Below are 20,000 nucleotides of genomic sequence, written 5' to 3' on the forward strand. Positions count from 1 at the left end.
ACAAATTTATTTATATACTCCAGGGGAAAGGCAACACGTTTCGCAGCTATGACCCCGCTTCATCAGGCAATAGGTAGGAGTAGGAACAGTGCAGGTCTGTAGCTGGGCCAAGTACCCCTGGAATATGTAAATCAATTTGTTCTGCTAAACTTTGTTGGCTGATCTTGTGTCTGCTTGGAGGAGGTAAGTCCACCACTACCTCCACAAATTGTAAACTTTTTAGACATTTTTATTCTTCTGGCGCCTCTGTATCCCTGTTACAACATCCAACATTAGTTCAACTGAATGCAAATTGCATGCAAATTAGTGCAACTGAATGCAAATGTTTATGCAAGTTGTTTTATCATTACTAGGGTTCCAGCTTGTTGTGAGTGTCTGAGTGCAGAGGGTTAATCATTATTTGCATGTGCGCGTAGCACAAAACAGAGATAAAATGTTCATAATATCAACCTGTACAATAGCAGTAAAGCCTTATTATGTGCAAATGTGCACACTATCAATCTTCACAGTAACAGTACTAATGCAGAATTGTGTGCAAATGTGCATAACATCAGCTTTTACAGTAACTGTAACAATGTACAATGTGGGAATGTGCACACTATCCATCTTAATGCAAACAATACTTAATGCACAAATGTGTACACGATTGGTACACACTACTATGCTGTCTAGACATCACATTAGGGTTATGCAGGGCTGTTTTTAGGCACAGGCAAACCAGGCAGATGCCTAGGGTGATAGCTGCAGGAAGGGGCATCACAGAGCAATTCTTAGCACACAGAACTTTATGGAATTTTTAAAGAAAATCTGTAATGAAAAAACCTCCCCTGGGGGTTACTCACCTCGGGTGGGGGAAGCCTCCGGATCCTATTGAGGCTTCCCCCGTCCTCCTCCGTCGCACGGCGGCAGAGAAAATCCTCCCAGAGCGGCGGCGATGTAAATATTTACCTTTTGGCTCCAGTGCAGGCGCAGTATCCGCTCTTCCCACAGAGATAGGCGAAAATAGGCGTGCTCCGTCGGGCCGCTCTACTGCGCAAGCGCAAGTCTCCTGCGCCTGCGCAGTAGTGCAGACCCGCTGGAGATCGGGTATTTTCACCTATCTCCGTCAGAAGAGCCGCAACAGCGCCCCCACTGGAGCCTGGAAAGGTAAATATTGCCCAGGGGAACTTTTTTTCAATACAGGTTTTCTTTAAGGCTAATTTCACACCAGGACGTTGTGTTAGAGGGGACGTTAAGGGCGCATAACGTCCCCCTAACTCAACGCCTGGTGGTGCTGAATCTGGACGTCAGAGTGAGCCGCGTTGTGCAGCTCACTCTGGCGTCAGTGATGCCGTGATGCGCACTCTTGTGCACATGCGGCATCACGTGGTCCCGCCGGCCAATCGCCGCACAGAGCGGCTGCTCCAGGAAGTAAACACTGCCAGTCATAACGTGCAGTGCATATTAATTAGCCATGTGCCTGGCCGCTCTCCGCTCCTCCCAAACATTACTGAGCATGTGCAAGCAGTCTAACGCGGCTCAGCCGCGTCCAAAGTACTGCATGCAGTACGTTGTCTTGTGACGCAGCGTTACAATGTAACGCAACGTCCGCACTGTGAACAGCCCCATTGATTTTTCATTACTGTGCGGTGGGCTGCGTTACAGGCTGCTCTAACGTGCGCCTGTAACGTCCCACTGTGAAACCAGCCTTAGTCTGGTACACACTTTCAATTGTGATTGGCCAATCACAGACCAATTTTACCACCCCCATGTGGAATGAGGGTTTACCTACACAATCTGCTCATGGAATAGTTGGTGGGTTCACCAGGTTTGGGTCGGTGAGGTGTGTCTGGCTTGGAACACAATTATGCAATGAGTAAAAGTTTATCTCGGATCCACTTTAAGGCTGCATTTCCACTTGTGCGGTGCGAATTGCCGTGGTAAAAATTCACATGCGGATGCAAATTTCACATGCGGGTCCATGCAAATTTTCATGCAAATTTTCATGCAAATTCGCATGCATCAAGATGTATGCAAATTTAACCATGGCAGTGCTGGTGTGCTTTTCCATTGTTTCTATGCGAATTTGCATGAAAATTCGCATACCCAAACCGCATGCGAATTTCCTATTAAATACAATGTATGCGAATCACATAGCGGTATGCGGTATGCGAATTCTGATGGCTCTGCCATGCAAATTTTTTCTGCACAGAAAAACGCAAAGGAATCCTGACAAGTGGAAACAGTCCTATTCAGTTGTATTGCTATGCGAATTTGCATGCGGAAAAACGCATGCGAATTCGCGATAGTGGAAATGGGCCCTAAAAGACTATCAAACTCTCACAACTGCTTGCTGCTGCCTGGCAACTGCTCGGCAGCGATTTTTGGGGCGTTTTTATTTTCCCCCATCCCGGTGCTCCACTGCGCAGGTCGATTTTGTGCAAAGCACTTTTGTAAGCGCTTTTGCAGAGTGATTCTGTTTTTTTCGCTTCCTGACATCAGTCAGGAAGTGAACTCTTTGACCCGGAAAAGAATAAATACAATGTATTCATAAAAGGGTGAACACAATCACCGGATAAAGCGATTTTGTGAGCGTTTTGCGTGTTTCCTATACCTTTAATTGAGGCAAAATTGCCTCAAAAATGGTACAGGCAGCGCTTTGGTGAGCGATTTGGAAACGAACCGCTCAGCTTTGAACTCTCATAAGGAATCATTTCACAAGTGTTTTTAGGGCGATTTTAAAAATCGCCTGCGCTTAAAAAAAGGGCAAAAAAACCCTAACGCCTCATCTATATGGTACAATTTTCCATCAGATCGACGGATCTATTAGAGCAAGGGTCCCCAAACGTTTTTGGTGGAGGGCCGGGTCAACATACTTCAGACTGCTGGGGGGCCGGAGTATACATAAAATTATGTAGAAGTCTTTGTGGACTAGACAGTGAAGTCAGTCCAATTGGACAGCAGTGTCACCTGCTGTGGAGTTGGATTGGAAACAAGTGAATTACTACTTTCTGGCTTCCATGTGGATGGGTGGAGAATCGGACATGTGGGAATCTTATCATCGAAGGCTTCTATCGGAATGATTCTCCGCAAAAAATGTAAAGGTACCCATACACTTACTCGATCTCCTGCCGATAGACAGCAGATTCGATCACTGTGATCGAATCTGCTGTGAAATCGATGCGCAAACCCTGACCGATTTCCGTCCGAAATCAATTTATCTCGTCGATCTGTCCACGCAGAAAATTTTGTTCAGTTGGCGGCGGGTCGGGAGTGCGTCGATAGCGGAGTTCGAATGTCCGACGACCAACTCTAGCGGCAATACATTACCTGTTCCGCGTGTCCCTGCTGTCTCTTCACCGCGCTGGGCTCTGGCTGGCTTCACTTACTTCCTGTCGGGGGAAGTTTAAACAGTAGAGCGCCCAGAGCGGAGTAGAGACAGCGGAGACCGGGGGACTCGCGCTGGCCGGATCAGGTAATGTATGCGGGGGACAGCGGTGGCAGCGGCAAGCTCCACAGATTGTGAATCGGTTTCATAGTTTGCAGTGTAGGCAGCCAATAGATCCCTCTTTGATCAGATTGGATCACAGAGGGATCTATCTGCTGGTCGGTCTGGTGGCAATCGACCAGTGTATGGCTGCCTATATGTGTATTCCCAGCATAAGGTTATTTTCTGTAAAGGTCATTATCTCCGCTGCATTGTCTTCTGGTCATCTCCTGCTTAGTAGAACAATGCTTAATTGCTAGGCAGATAGATAGTTTGATAGATAATTTCCAACATGTTGCAAATTATCTATCTGGCAGGTAAATCTAACCAAAAATCTAACAGGAAATTGTATGAGTACCTACCATAATAAATCCGACTAATAGATCCGAACTGATGGAAAATTGTACCGTGTAGATGAGGCTTTAGTGTGAAGGAGCCCTGACTAAATAGGAAGAGCAGAGATTTGAACTCTGGTCTCCTGTGGCATTTGCATGTGAAGTCTAGATAGTGACACAGCAGCAGCAGCAGGATGCAGCCTTGCTACGTGTTCTGTTTGGCTGCAGGAATAGGAGCAGCAGCAGCAGGCAGGATTATCAGGTGAGGGCAGGACTCAGGTGATCCCCGCCTGTCTGTAGAAATCAGCAGAGTGACAACATACAGCCGGGCAGAGCAGCGGCAACCATGGCCGAGTCACAGCAGCTGTGTCTGCGAGACGACCACATCAACGAGAGGACCATCGAGAGCATGGCCCACTTCTACTACAGCGAGAACCAGCGACGGTGCCTGGAGGTTCTGATGAGAGACGGGGTCCAGTCCTACCGAGAACACGTCAAGGAGAACAAACTCACAGACTTCCTCTCCACCAAGGAGCTGACGGACCTGAAACACGACTTCGAGAAATATGATACCCAGGAGAAGACAGAGAAAGTCAAAGCAACGAGCAAGCCTGGGGAGAAAGAGGAGTCCTTGCAGTACTGGCCGGCTCTGTCCGACACCGAGATCCCACCGCTGGACCTGGGCTGGCCGGAGAATGGCTTCTACAGAGGGGTCAACCAGATGCTAGTCTACACCCACCCTCCGAAGGAGAACGCGCCCACCATAAAGGCCGTGGTCAGGGAGCTCATACAGAAAGCCAAGAAGGTAGGTTCGCTTTTCTCTTAATTCATTGATTGGGGTATATTCACTAAACTGCGGTAAGCAAAATAATGTGCGTAAAGTCTTATAAATAGAGCGCAATGCATTGTGCGGTATCGGTCGGTTCACTTTGAGTCATCGTTTTACCTAATCAAATGTACCGGTACCAAGAAACCGATTTGTGAGATTCTTGTGGATTGTTCTGAAGTTTGCAGAAAATCTTGCAAACTGAATCTGCGTTTCAGTTGGGATATCAGTCGAAAGTTGATCAGGTGAAGGAGCAGTGAGAGATTGATGGTTGCATGGTATCGGTAGCAGTGTTTCCATCGCTTTAGTAAAGATTTGTGCTGAAAGGTGATTGATATTGAACTTTGCTCCGCAGTTAAACCATTATGATTCCCCATAGTTTTCCAACCAGGAAGGTATTGAATGTGTACTCCGTAAAGTGCTGCAGAAGAGGTAAGTATTGTATTAATACTAAATTACTATTATTATTTGCCACGCTTGGTTGTGAGTTTTTATCTGGCTTAAAGGATAACTGAAGTGAGAGGGATATGGAGGCTGCCATATTTATTTCCATTCAAGCAATACCAGTCAGGGCCGGTTCAAGTAACAATTGGGCCCTAGGGCAAGATTAGCCTGGGGGCCCCCCAACAGACACCCCCCCCCCCCTACCAAAAAGCGTCATTAGAGGCCCTTTGTTGCAGCCAAACTTCCCTCCTGGGCCCCTGAGCTGGCTGCTGACCCTCCCAACTTAACAGACTCTGCAGAGTCCCTGGGGAGCAACAGTTAAGATGGGGAGGGACAACTTGGGGGCCCCTACAGGCTCTGGGGCCCTGGGGCAATTGACCATTTTTTACTATGGTAGCTCCGGCCCTGATACCAGTTGCCTGGCAGCCCTGTTGATATATTTGACTACAGTAGTGTCTGAATCACACTAGAAACAAGCATGCAGCTAATCGTGTCAAATCCGACAATAATGTCAGAAACACCTGATCTGCTGCATGCTTGTTCAGGGGCTATAGCTAAAAGTATTAGAGGCAGAGGATCACCACGGCTGCCAGGCAACGGGTATTATTTAAAATGTAATAAATATGGCAGCCTCCATATACCTCTCACTTCAGTTGTCCTTTAAATATGCGCATGTGTGTAACAGGGATGATTCAATTGTTGCTTCAAAAAGGCCATTTACGAAATACCGATTATATTAAAAGTGTAAAGCCTGGTACACACTTTCAATTATGATTGGCCAATCCCTGACTAATTCGACCACCTCCATGGTGCTATTGAATACTATGAGCAGATTGTGAAGGAAAACCCTCATACTACATGGAGATGGTTAAATTGGTCAGCGATTGGCCAATCATAATTGAAAAAGTGTGTAGCGGGTTACGTTTACATTGGTGTGTTTCAGTGCGGTGTAACCGGCACTTTGTAATGCACCGCACTGCAATGCACCTCCTACGTGACAATCGCAGTGCGGCGGGGGCATTTTGGTATAACGGCATGCGTCATTATAACATACTGCATGCAGTGTGCTATTGCAAAACGTATGCGTTGACTGTGGCTAGAATCACAGTGGGACGTTGCGTTTTGATGCCACGTTAAAGTCGCACCGCAAGCTTACAACGCAACGCGCCCAAAAAGTGGCAACGCAGCATTACCGTCGCATACAGCAGATACAGTAAAAAATACAGGCAATGAAAAGTATGCTTCCAAGTCAGTACTGAGCATGTGCAAACAGTCCAACGCAGCTAATAACGTGTATAACGCACTGCATGCAGTACTTTTACTTAACGTGCAGCGTTAGACACCAACGCAACGTGTGCACTGAGAACGGGGCATTGATTTTTTATTGCAGTGTTATTCTGCGTTAAATGTTGTTTTCCCACTGTGAACTTAGCCTGACTCATACTTTTCATTGAATGTATTCGTTAAAATGAAACTTAAATGACAACTGAAGTGAGAAGAATATGGAGGCTGTCATATTTCTTTGCTTTTAAACAATACAAGTTGCCTGGCAGTCCTACTGCTGTATTTGGCTGCAGCAGTGTCTGAATCACACCAGAAACAAGCATGCAGCTAATCTTGTCAGATCTGACAATAATGTCAGTAACACCTGATCTGCTGCATGCTTGTTCAGGGGTTATGGCTAAAAGTATTAGAGGCAGAGGAGCAGCAGGCAACTGGTAGGAAATAAATATGGCACCCCTCATATACCTCTTACTTCAGTTGTCCTTTAAAGTGTCCTCCCAGGCTCCCTGGATCTTTTGCTAGGTGGCCCGGTAAATCAGCCATTAGGCGCAGTCCTGCCACGCACGCTCTTCCCATTCGTACCCACATGGCTGGGAGCGTTCTACATCTGCACATGTCTATCTCATACTGTCACATCATGTCACTTAAGCTTCTCTTTAATGTGTGCAACGCCAGTTTCCTGTTTCTGCTGTTACAGTCAGGGTAGAAAATAAAACGCCCACTGTGAACTTCGCCAAACTCCATCTAAAACGTGTCCCTGCTTAGTTCAGGCTAGCATAGGGCAGTGTTAGAACCAGTCTGTTGTGATTGTTGTCTGTGTCCCTGTTGAAGATCTTTGGATTTACTTCCAGGCCCTGTAATAGCTGGCAAGGGAACAGAAAGCCGGGGGAACGTCTGAAAGTTTATTGCTGTCACCAGAACAGGTGTTAGGGATAAATCTCACATTAGGAAAGCCGCCTCTGTGACAGCTCTGAAAACTGGGACGCCCCCCTCCCCCTGGAGAGCTATCGTTACTTCCTCGTGTCTGTGAGATGTGAGGATGAAACTCCTCAACAGATACACAGACAGCAGGAAAACCCGGCTTCTAAGCTTTCCGTTACTTTGTCCAAAACTTTAAAAAAAAGAAATAGTTTTGGAAGATTTTGTGCTTTCATTTTCATATTAGATTTTTAAGCTCTGTACATATGCAATATCGCGGTCGTTGGAAAGCAAGCGATCCCCGATGGTTAGCAATGAGCAAACATGAATTTAGCAACGACTGTCTCCCAATTCAATTGTCATCAGAAGGAGAATGAGGACCCGAAGGTGGGAAATTCGCAACGCGTGAGTCGTTTGACTGGATCAATCCTTTACCATAGTGCAGTACGAACACTCAGAGCTGGGACAAGGTCCTCCGGCACCCAAGGCTGAGACATGAAGTGCGCCCCTTCAGCCCGCGTACGTACGAAAAGGGCGTCGGGAAAAAAGGGCGCGTGGTATAAACGATAAATGGAAATATCGTTTATAGAAATATTGTGTAGAATTTCGTTTATAAATAGTGTTTTAAGAATTTATAAATCACTAAATAATGTGTATGAGATCGGCAATTCTTAAAACGTTAATCTTCCCTGTTTGTAAAGTGAAACTTATATTTACGTTTATTAAAAACCCTCCCTGTGCCTATCAATAACCCCTAGACCCCCTGTTGGTGCCTAAACCTAAGACCCCCCTGTTGGTGCCTAAACCTAAGACCCCCCTGTTGGTGCCTAAACCTAAGACCCCCCAGTTGGTGCCTAAACCTAAGACCCCCCAGTTGGTGCCTAAACCTAAGACCCCCCAGTTGGTGCCTAAACCTAAGACCCCCCAGTTGGTGCCTAAACCTAAGACCCCCCAGTTGGTGCCTAAACCTAAGACCCCCCAGTTGGTGCCTAAACCTAAGACCCCCCAGTTGGTGCCTAAACCTAAAACCCCCTATGGATAATAATGTTTTACAGACATTAATAAATAAAAAATGTAAAGAAAAAAATGTAAATTATTTTTGTGGGTGGATAATAATGTGTTAGAAATGTTTTAGAAATAGTGATTTAGTATCTTCATAAACGTTATTCGTCACGGGCTCATTTTGTAAACTTAAATCATCACAAACATAGTTATAAATCCTTAAAAATCTCCGGGCGCCGTTATAAATCCTTAAAAATCTCCGGCGCCTTATTTTCCCCGTTCAGCGCCCATTAAACGATATTTATAATGGAAGTGAATGGGGCGCCCTTTTTGTCCACTTGTCTCATGCGCCCAAATCTACTGCTTCCCTTCAGCCCTCCCACCCCAGCTGTCACACACTGATTGCTATTAGACCAAGAGGCGCCCCAGGTCCCCAAACTCCTCCAACACCTTAATCTCTAGTTATCGGGCTTGCAGTCACTGCCATGTATCCCCTTTTCTTATTTTTCTCTGCTTCAAACACAATAGGGGAATGATAGCTGAGTGAGTTGTGCGACCCCTTCAACACTGCGCCCTGAGGCTGGAGCCTCTCTCGCCTCTGCCTCGGCCCAGCCCTGCACTGATTGTCATCCAATCCGATCTTCCAGGATGGCTCGGCCTACATGGACAATGATGACTGCCTTTTACTGTTGTTGGGACAAATTTTTGAGACGATTTTCTGCTGACCTGTCGTTTATTGTTTGTTTCTGACAACAGAGTTATAGAGTTTGTACTGTGCTTTAGTAGTATTTTTGGGCTTGGTACGGCTAGCGGTGTTGAGTTCGTCTTGCACACTGCGATATATATGTCATGTCCAGGAGTAAAAGGTTTATTCTCGTCTCCATTAGCCAAGGACTCGGTATGCGCAGTACTAGTTTTAGCAGACATGCAATCGCTCTACTTATAAACTGCAGAAGGCAGCACAGTTACAGCAGCTCATCAAACATTTTTTCTAAATATTTTGTTGTTATTTTGTTGTGCGTTGCTACGCGCCTTTTGATTTATGTGCAATCATTTTTTCACACCTCTTTGTTTTATTGCATTTTAATATACAAACAATTCACACTGAAGCTATGTGAGCGATTCAGTATAACTGCTTGCTACAGCTGTGATGTCCTGTACATGTAGCCTATGGAGGAGGATGTATGCTTTAGGCTGCTTTCACAGTGGGACGTTACAGGCGCACATTAGAGCAGCCTGTAACGCACCACAACGCACAGCAATGAAAAATCAATGGGCTGTTCACTGTGCCCACGTTGCGTTACATTGTAAAGCTGTACGTCAGTTGAATGTGCTGCATGCTACGGCATTATGCGCGGCTAAGCCGCCTTAGACTGTTTGCACATGCTCAGTAGTGTTGGAGGAGGAGGTCTCCCCTCCTCCTCTGCCAGCCACGTGGCTAATTAATATTCACTGTACGGTGTGACGTGCAGTGTTTACTTCCTGGAGCGCCGCTCTGTGCGGCGATTGGCTGGCAGGACCACGTGATGCCGCATGCGTCCAAGAGTACGCATTACGGCATCACAGGACGCGTGAAGAGCCGTTTAACGCGGCTCAATGTAACGTCCAGCTACAACCCCGCTATGCGTTGCGTTAGGGGCACGTTATGCGACCTTAACGTGGCATTTAACGCAACGTCTTAGTGGGAAAGAAGCCTAACACACATTGCAACACCTGCATGTGCGCAGCAAGGCCTGGTGCCCACTAGGGATGATCAATGAGATGCAAATATTTCTGAGTTTATGCTAATTTATTGCACATACTGTATATGCAGTTTGAAAATGGACCAATCAATTTAAACCCAGGTTCAAATCGATTGGGCCATTTTCAAACTGCATATATTTGCATAAAAATGTGCATACATTTGCATAAACTCTGAAAAATTTGCATCTCATTGATCATACTAGTACCCACCAGTAGTGATGAGTGAAAAGTCAGATGTTCTTTTCTCATTCATTTCTGCAGAAATAATGTAAAATTCGACTTTCGAGTGAAAATACCATCGAAAATCATTTTGATTTTTGTATTTTCGTGAATTTTTTTCGCTAAATTAAACAATTTGAGTGCTTTTTGCAAATTTTTTACCTAAAAAAAAATAGCAATTTTTGGAATTTTTCACAGATTTTTCCCATTGGCCTATAGGCACAGGAGCCTATAGGCACAGATGCCCTGGCACCTTAGGCCTCGTAGGCCTCGTTCACATCTAGTTAGCCGAACGTAACGCATACGATCGCTGCGCTGCTGATCCCATCCATTGACAGTGATGGGATCAGCTCTGCCCTTGCGGGCAAAATGCAGGCAGCAGTACGCAAGCGTATCATAGCGCATCGTACTGCTGTGCAGCGCAGTAGATGTGAATGGTAGAAGGACTGTCTATGCCCTTCTGCCGTTCCTGCGTTTCAGCACATCATACGCGCTTCCATATCCACACGGAAGCGCGTATGATTTGAACGAGGCCTTAGACTTTGCTCTCCACGCACATACAAACCCCTGCTGAACTGCACTGCACGTGTGCTGGCTGTCCCAGCTGTCAATTCTCCCTTACTTCCCTTGCCCATCATAGGTAGCTAGAGGTGTTCATTTAGCATTAGGTAGCCAGGGGTACCCTGAGAATTAAAGAGAACGTCAAAATAACCATATACAGGTCATACTTACCTCCTGTGTAGTCTACTCCTCAATCTCTTTCTCCTCTCCTGCGTCCCATTTGTCCACTGTGATCAATGGATTTCTCCATACTTCATTTTAAAAATGGCCATAACCCCATTAACAGCTTCCTGGTCAGCACACTGTTAAACTCTAATATCACCCACTTGAGCCATAGGCAAACATGGACATTACCTTGCACATTCAGTTGTAACTGACAGCGGCTGATATATAACTGACAGCAACTGGTATATTTCAGTTCTGACAAAATCTTGTCAGAACTGGAAGTGATCACTGTAAGGAGAAAATGGTGAGCTTCTGAGAGGAACTGATGGTGAGGTAAGTATGTGATATTCATTTGCAGCTACGTCATGTGTTTATTTTAAATAATTTTCCTGCTTCAGGTTCCCTTTAAGTAGCTTGGGGTGCTTCTGACTGAAGGGAGACCTGGTGGGAGTGGAATGCATAGAGCTAGGTGAGTAACCTCTCATTTACGCTTTGCTCAGGACTCTCCATAAGGAAGGAGGGAGAGGAGTGAGCCGCCTTCCCATCATCAGGCGCCTGTAGGCATGTGCCTACACTGCCTTATGGTAAATCCTGCTCTGGCCATCATCATCTTCACACCCGTAACAAGTGTACTCACAAAACACCAGACCTGGAGGACCTCTGGATTGTTTTGTAGAAAGAGAATGTTAGAAATTGGAGGCCCTCCCACAGCTCTGCCCCTCAAACCACCACAACAACCCCCCAACACCCACTTACATCAGTAAGCCTTAAGGTGGTCACACACCATACAATTTTTTAAATATCTGTTCAATTTAAGAATTGCAATCAATTTTTTTGACTGATTGTAACATCTCAAAAATATGACCAATGTACCACACACCTATGTTCAATTTTTCACAAATTATGATAAAAAAATTATTGGAAACTGACAAAATTGCTGGGGTGTGAATATTAATAAATTGATAATCTAACACACACCGTACAATCTTTAAAAAGATTGAAGAAAAATATCTGGCATTCCTAAAAATGGAAGAAAACGGGAAATCCTATCGGATTTTTCAGTAGAATGAAAAACAATCGTTTTTATCGAATTGCCATCAAATCTGATCATTTTATTGTATCGTGTGTGGCCACCTTCAGGCGCCCATGACCCTGCCAGTGTTTCACCGGTATTTCCCCAGGCACCCAGTTGATTTTCATCCACTGCTCAGGGTCCTTTTAAACAATGTTTTGTGATATTGCAAAAGCGATTGTTGATCGCAAAAAAGTCAGCCGACAAAAACCTGCTGCTTTGGAATTCTTCTGATTTCGTTGTCCAATTATCCCAATCTCTCCCTTGTCAAAGTCACCCCTATCTGCGTTCGTCACCTTTTTTAATACTCCAAGCACATCACCTACATGAACTGGCTGCTGGTTCGCCGCACTGTATCCCACCTCTTGACAGGTGCCGCTGTAATGAGATAATTAACGCTACTCATTTGGCCTGTTGTAATACTGCGGTGGATCAGTGTGACTTTCCGTTGTGATAAGATAATCATTAGATGAATAAGCCTCTCCATCCGTCCGCCATCAGATTCACTCTGTTATTGTAGCGGTTGCGAAAGGTGTTAATTAGGTACAGTCATAGCTGCATGGAAAGTACCAACGCAGAGAGAGACACTTCCTCCTAGATTCATGCCTTCTAACTTTTTGAGATGAGAAAGAGGGACACTTAAGCCACACCCCTGATCACGCCCCCAGAACACCCCTAGTCATGCATACCATAAAGATTTCATGAGAAAAATATGTTGTTTTATAACTCAAGCCACACTGGTCTTTTCTATCCTGGTCCATTTTCTTCCATAGTAAAATTTGAAATTAAGAAATATATCAGTTTAAAGGATGGGAATAAAGTTTAGAGTCAAACACATTTTTCAGTAAGGAAATACATATATTTGCATAGTCAGATGGCGAGAGAATTGACAGAATGGATATCACATAGAGAACTTCCTTTACCTGTTTACAGGGAACCCAAAGTGAGAGTTATAAGGAGGCTGCCATATTTATTTCTTTGTAAACAATGCCAGTTGCCTGGCAGCCCTGCTGATCTTTTGGTATAAGTAGTCAAAGCCCTGAAACAAGCATATCGAGTAAAACCTGAGTCAGCTGAATCAGAGTACCTGATCTGCTGCATGCTTGTTCAGGGGCTGTGGCTAAAAGTATTAGAGACAGAGGATCAGCAGGACTCCCAGGCACCTGGTATTGTTTAAGGGCTTGTTTCCACTGTTGCGACGCGATTTCGCCGGCATTCCGACGCTTGTAAAAACGCATGCGGATGCGTTTTTACCCGCGATTTCGCATGGCAGGGTGCCATGCGAAATTAACCATGACACTGCCAGGGCAAAATAAAATTGAAAAAGGTGCGAAATCGCGGGTAAAAACGCATGTAACAAACGCATGCGTTTTTACTATTAAATACATTAGCGGCGATTCGCATGCATTCCACTCGCAGGCGAATTCGTTGGCTCTTTTGTGCGTTTTTTTACCGCTGAAAAAAACGCACCTCAACAACGCTACAGTGGAAACAGGCCCATCCACTTGCATTACATGTGCGAATCCGCATGCATTGGACGCATGCGGATTCGCGATAGTGGGAACGAGCCCTAAAAGGAAATAAATATGGCAGCCTCCATATCCCTCTCATCTCGGTTCCCCTTTAATATGTGCGCCTGCCAAGCAGTTTTGCAATACCTCTTCAGGGTCATGTAAATTTAACCATGTCCTGTAGTTATTTGCTTTACAGCCACTTGTCAGTTTCGTACAATGGTGATAAAATGTGGGTCATGTTTAGCCTGGCGGAACGCCCAGACTTTTTACCATGGAAATGATGTTTGGGTAAAGAGCTAAAGTGGACTCGAACTCTAGCCCAGCACACAATGAAGAGTCTTTATTACACATATAGCTGCTGAAGAAATTCACTGCTCTGTGTTCTGTGGCTGTTTAGCCAGATCAGCTTGTCTAATTAGTTTTTATCAGGAGCTGTGAATAGACTGCTGGAGCTCTGCAGAGGCAGCTCTTCCCATACAGTAAACACAGAGGCTTAACCCTATAAGTGACTTGATAGTGTAAGAGTGAAGGGCTCTGACACAGGAGGCCAGGGTTTGAATTACTGTTCAGTAAGCCAGCACCTATCCAGTGAGGAGACCTTGGGCAAGACTCTCTAACACTGCTACTGAGCATGCCCTAGTGGCTGCAGCTTAAAGAAAACAGAGATGTCGCCTTCCAAAAATGTTTTACTTACCCAGGGCTTCCTCTAGCCCCATAAGCATGGATGCGTCCCTTGCCGTCCTCCCGTGATCAGCCCCGGTAACTGGCTCAGTCGGGTCCAGTCTGGGTCTGCTGCTCATGCGCGGACCTCCTGCGCATTCACAGTAGACCCTGAGTGACGTCACTAAGCCAGATACTGGGGCTGATTGCCGCTAAATGGAGGCACTCGGGAGGACGGCGAGGGACGCATCCTTGCTTATGGGGCTGGAGGAAGCCCCAAATACGTAAAAAACCTTTGTGAGGCGACGTCTCTGGTACGCTTTAAGTCCTTTGAGTCCAATATAAAAGTTATTTGTCTTTCAGTGCAATTATTGACCGTGGCTTTATTTTTAGTTATTTTAAACACACTAAGGTCTCTTTTCCTCGAACTGTTGAGCTGTGTGCTCAGCAAGCAGTTGCCAGGCAGCAGTGAGCAGTTACCAGGCAGCGACAAGCAGTTGCCAGGCAGCAGTGAGCAGTTACCAGGCAGCAGCGAGCAGTTACCAGGCAGCAGCGAGCAGTTACCAGGCAGCAGCGAGCAGTTACCAGGCAGCAGCGAGCAGTTACCAGGCAGCAGTGAGCAGTTACCAGGCAGCAGTGAGCAGTTACCAGGCAGCAACAAGCAGTTACCAGGCAGCGACAAGCAGTTACCAGGCAGCAGTGAGCAGTTGTGAGAGTTTGAGAGGCATTTCACTGCCTAGAAACAGTTCGTGGAAAAGAGGCCTAAGTAAACCCTGGTACACACCTGCAGTTTTGATTGGTCAATAATTGGCCAATGTTATCACCTCCACATAGTATGATAGCTTGCCTACACAATCTGCTCATAGTATTCAAAGGGCCTGATTCACAAAGCTTTCCTGTTAAATTATCTCACCTTATTTATTAACTCCTGATTTACCTCTCCTTATTTGAAATAACTCATGGATGGTTTAGCTCTCCTTATCTATTTATCTCATGCATTAGCACTCCTTACAGTTAGGTCTCTTTTCCACGAACTGTTTCTAGGCAGTGAAATACCTCTCAAACTCTCACAACTGCTTGTGGCTGCCTGGTAACTGCTCACTGCTGCCTGGTAACTGCTTGTTGCTGCCTGGTAACTGCTCACTGCTGCCTGGCAACTGCTTGCTGAGCACACAGCTCAACAGTTCGTGGAAAAGAGGCCTAAAAAGGTGAAAAATAAGTAACCTTTGTGAATCAACCCCATAATCTGTCGGCCCACATACGACATGGAGGTGGTAAAAACTGGCCGATTATTGGCCAATCAAAATTGAAGATGTGTACCAGGTACACTTTGTGGATCCAGACCCCCTCTATGAGGTCAGAGTTTAGAGTTGTTTGCAGTTGTGAATTCGCACCTCGCTCGTCAGACTCACAGAGTACAGTTCAGGACTCAGGAAGAGGAAGTGTCAGGAGTTATTTTCGCTACAGTCAATGTTCGCTTTAAATACTTCAAATTCTGTTTGTTTAAGAAGAACTAAAGTCACATAAAGGAAGCGGAAAGTTCCCTGTAATTATAATTTGTAAACCCCCACCTTTCACAGTGGTGATTTAATAAACAAGCAAAAAAAAAGCAGATACCTAAAGGCGCGTAGACACGCCATACCGCCACAAACGACTGGTCTGTCAGACCCTCCCGCTGGGCAGACTTTCAGTCGACAGTAGTACGTGTGTACGCTCTGTCGGCAGACTGATAAGGCTGTTTCTGAACGGTCCGCTCAGCGAATAGTTCAGAAACGGCCTTATCAGTCTGCCAACAGAGCGTACACACGTACTACTGTCGACTGAAAGTCTGCCCAGCGGGAGGGTCTGACAGACCCGTTGTTTGTGGCGGTATGGCGTGTCTACGCGCCTTACGGAAAGGGAAGGCTCTGGGTCCTATAGAGCCTTCCCGCTCCTCTCCTGGCTCCCCCGGCAGCAGTCTCCAACCGGTGGGTCAGAGACTGCTCTCTGCTGCTGCTGTAGGCTTTGGAGATCTTGGGGAGCCTGTTTTGCCTCACGGGAAGGGTGTTTAAAACCCTCTAACTTCGCTCCCCACTGTAGTGGGTAAAATGAATTGCAGCAAAACATGAAAGGTTCAATAATAATATTTATTGAGCGACAATCCTGTTATAATAATTATCTAGGCTTGCAGAAACATAGTTACATTGTATTTGAGTAATTAGTGAGTACCAATATTCTTACCAGGTATTGTAACATCACCCAGAGAAGATCGGGGGACCTCAGCGACCTCGGAGGGGAAATACCTGGCTACACCAACAGAAGGCATGTCTGCTTGTCCTTCGAGAGTCCCCCCAACTCAAAAGCATCTTCCCTCCTTTATATAGACAGAATTCAACGCCTGCGCAGGCGCAGAACATGTTTCATCCATGCACCTGTGCAGATAAGGGTGCGTGATCACCATGTGCTTGTATCAGTGCGCCTGTGCAGACAAGGCACACGACTGCGTGATCACAACGTGCTTTAGAGGCGTCACAGAACACGTCTGACTATTTTTGTTTATTTCAGAACTTGCACATCATCTCATATTTTGACTAACATGAGAATATTATCTTTAGATAGCAACACTCTCATGGTCAATCTTCCATAAGAGTGTTATGATTAGAAATATCTCATAGCCAGTTTTCAATGGGAATGAACAAATGTGTTATTTTGAATTATAACTGCCAGTGTTGTAATGAACTATCATAGAACATCCAATACTAAAAGAAGCTAACATATATACCGTGAACAGTAATCTCCAATCAATGAATCAATGAATCAGACATTCATGTCACTTTTGTATCTCAGAGCCGGAGTGCTCCTGAAGATGGGCGGCTCCGTACCACGCATGTGTGAGCACGCTCTCTCACGTATGTGCAGAACCGGGCCGCCCATCTTCGGGAGCTCTTGGGTTCCTGGAGACTTCTGAAGCCTCCCGCGGAGGGATATTTGAATGGAGGAGCCTGCAGTGGAACGAGGGGATCAGGAGAGGAACGGGAGTGCTCTATAGAGCCCAGAGTTTTCCATTAAAATTGTAATCGTAATTATGTGAAATTTCGCAAAACCGTAATTAACACATCACAATTAACACTAATCAGATCTTTTCTAGATCTGTTTTACTGGCTTTAGAACTTTCAGTAAAGGAACATTCCGCAGAGATCACCTGCCAGAACTAAAGATGTCACCGCCTGTCATAAATGTCAGAATGTATATCTGACTGAGGAAAGATTTTACATTGGCCAAACAGTGACTCATTTATAAATCAATACTGTAAAAAAATAAGCAGCGTTATTTTGACTACAGGTCCTCTTATAAGGTGCGTACACACGTCAGGTTTTTCGAAACGACCGGTCGTTTGGACATCTGAACGACCAGTTGTTTGGACGTCAAATGGGGCGTGTGTGCAAACGGTCGTTCAGTTGATAACGCTAGTTTTGACGGATCCGCTTGGCGGATGGGTCAAATCCAGCCTTATCAGATGAACGGTTAATGAATGGTTAATAATCAGGTATATATCTGTATTCTTGGTGATACTGCAGATCACCAATAATCAGATTCTCTCTGTGTGCTGACACCGATCGTTACAGCAGTCCTGTTGCTCTTCTGGCATACGTAGTGTCTAAATCAAAACCCTGGAACACGCATATGGCTAATCCAGTTAAACCTGAGTCAGCTGAGTCAGAGTACCTGATCTGCTGCCTGCTTGTTCAGGGTCTATGGCTAAAAGTATTACAGGCAGAGAATCAGCAGGACAGCCAGGCAACTGGAATTGCTTAAAAGGAAATAAATATGGCAGCCTCCATATACCTCACACCTCGGGTTCCCTTTAAAGATTTACCTGTTTAATTGCCTGATATATTTCACCTCTTGACAGCTGTCCTCTTCACGAGATAATAATTGTTATTCATATTACCTTTCAGTGGTTTTGATGTTGTAGTTGATTTAAGTGGATTCATAAAATGCGAACAAAAACTTTGTGAATAAGGCCTCTTTTCCACGAACTGTTGAGCTGTGTGCTCAGCAAGCAGTTACCAGGCAGCAGCAAGCAGCAAGCAGTTACCAGGCAGCAGCGAGCGGTTACCAGGCAGCAGCGAGCGGTTACCAGGCAGCAGCGAGCGGTTACCAGGCAGCAGCGAGCGGTTGCCAGGCAGCAGCAAGCAGTTGCCAGGCAGCAGCGAGCAGTTGCCAGGCAGCAGCGAGCAGTTGCCAGGCAGCAGCGAGCAGTTGCCAGGCAGCAGCGAGCAGTTGCCAGGCAGCAGCGAGCAGTTGCCAGGCAGCAGCGAGCAGTTGCCAGGCAGCAGCGAGCAGTTGCCAGGCAGCAGCGAGCAGTTGATAGGCAGCAGCGAGCAGTTGCCAGGCAGCAGCGAGCAGTTACCAGGCAGCAGCAAGCAGTTACCAGGCAGCAGCAAGCAGTTGTTTGAGAGGCATTTCACTGCCTGTAAACAGTTCGTGGAAAAGAGGGCTAAGTCAGCATGAAATGCTTTAGGGCAGTGTTCCCCAGCCCTGTCCTCAAGGCCCACCAACACTGCATGTTTTGTGGAAATCCACAGAGGTAGTTAATCATAGACTTTAATGACCTCACCTGTGCATGTTTGTGTTTTTCTGCAAAACCTGTACTGTTGGTGGGCCTTGAGGACAGGGTTGGGGAACTCTGCTTTAGGGGGTACAGAATACATTCATCTTCATCGTGAACTTGGGAGGGGTTCTGCAGACCCCCCCACCCACAGGAAACATTCTTACTGTGTATAAGCTGACAGTGCAAGGCCAGCTTTAGGGACGCGTTTCATGAAGTGTATTTAGGCTTGAAACGCGATCTCTCCAGCTGAGGACTTTCCAGGCGCTGACTCATGTGACGGCTGAAATCACATGACGGCTATTTTAACTGCAGAAATAAACTGAGCTTACATCGCCTTTTGTTGTGCTGATGACGGAGGAACAAGGAAAGGGTCTCAAAAATGAGAGTTAAAGTTCACTGACGCTTTGGAAATTTTTCGAGTGATTTGCCTTCTTAAAGTGACCCTGAACACAAGAAGAAAATGCCATAATGAACTTACCTGGAGCTTTCTCCAGCCCCCCGAAGTTCAGGAGGTCCCCCGGCATCCTCTGGGCTCCTTCTGTTCTCCTGCTGGTGGCACTGTTAGCTGCGCAACCTTGCAGGGAGTCATGCGCAACAGTGCATGCTTGGCCCGTCTGCGTGCCCGTCACTGTCAGCGTTCTGCACATGTATGGTTCTCAAAAGAATGGGCCAGGCATGCGCAGAAAGCTCACGGCAATGGGCTTGCGAGCGAGACAGGGGCACAGACAGGCCACGCATGCGCAGTTGTGCACAGCTCCTGGTCGGGTTACACAGCTAATAGAGCCACCAGTGACAAAACAGAGGGAGCCCAGAGGATGCCATGAGACCTCACAGACTACGGGGGCTGGAGGAAGCCCCAGGTACGTTCGGTATGGCATTTTTAGTTGTGTTCAGGGTCCCTTTAAGACAGAAGGTATTTTGTGATGCTCACAATGAAACAATTTGGTCAACCAATGAAATTTGAAGGAAGGTCTTCCTGCTTCTGCGTGGCTCAGATCGCTGAGACCCATTCAGTAATTTACCTCATACGATATTTTTTCCAAATTCACTACAGTTTTAACACATGCGGTAATAGTTTAGTAATTTACCGAAAACTGCAGTAAGGTTTTTTCCTCATGTCATGAGTTATTTCCTTCGGTATTTGCTGGATTATTGCCGTGCAGGGAAAATGGGTGAAAGATGAGATACAGACAGCAT

The 20,000-nt window shown here is 46.0% G+C and overlaps 1 protein-coding gene across 1 annotated transcript in view; it reads left to right on the forward strand.

The window, feature by feature from the left end:
• The first annotated feature begins 4,039 nt into the window (after positions 1-4,039).
• The window catches only part of FAM83F (family with sequence similarity 83 member F), a 62,663-nt gene continuing 46,702 nt past the window's right edge, over positions 4,040-20,000 (forward strand). The window contains exon 1 of the mRNA XM_068252022.1: positions 4,040-4,606. Within this exon, the coding sequence (XP_068108123.1) occupies positions 4,148-4,606 (459 nt within the window). The 5' untranslated portion in view covers positions 4,040-4,147. The remainder of the gene's footprint in view (positions 4,607-20,000) is intronic.

The sequence above is a fragment of the Hyperolius riggenbachi genome, chromosome 9 (assembly GCF_040937935.1).
Source record: "Hyperolius riggenbachi isolate aHypRig1 chromosome 9, aHypRig1.pri, whole genome shotgun sequence".
Taxonomy (NCBI): Eukaryota; Metazoa; Chordata; class Amphibia; order Anura; family Hyperoliidae; genus Hyperolius; species Hyperolius riggenbachi.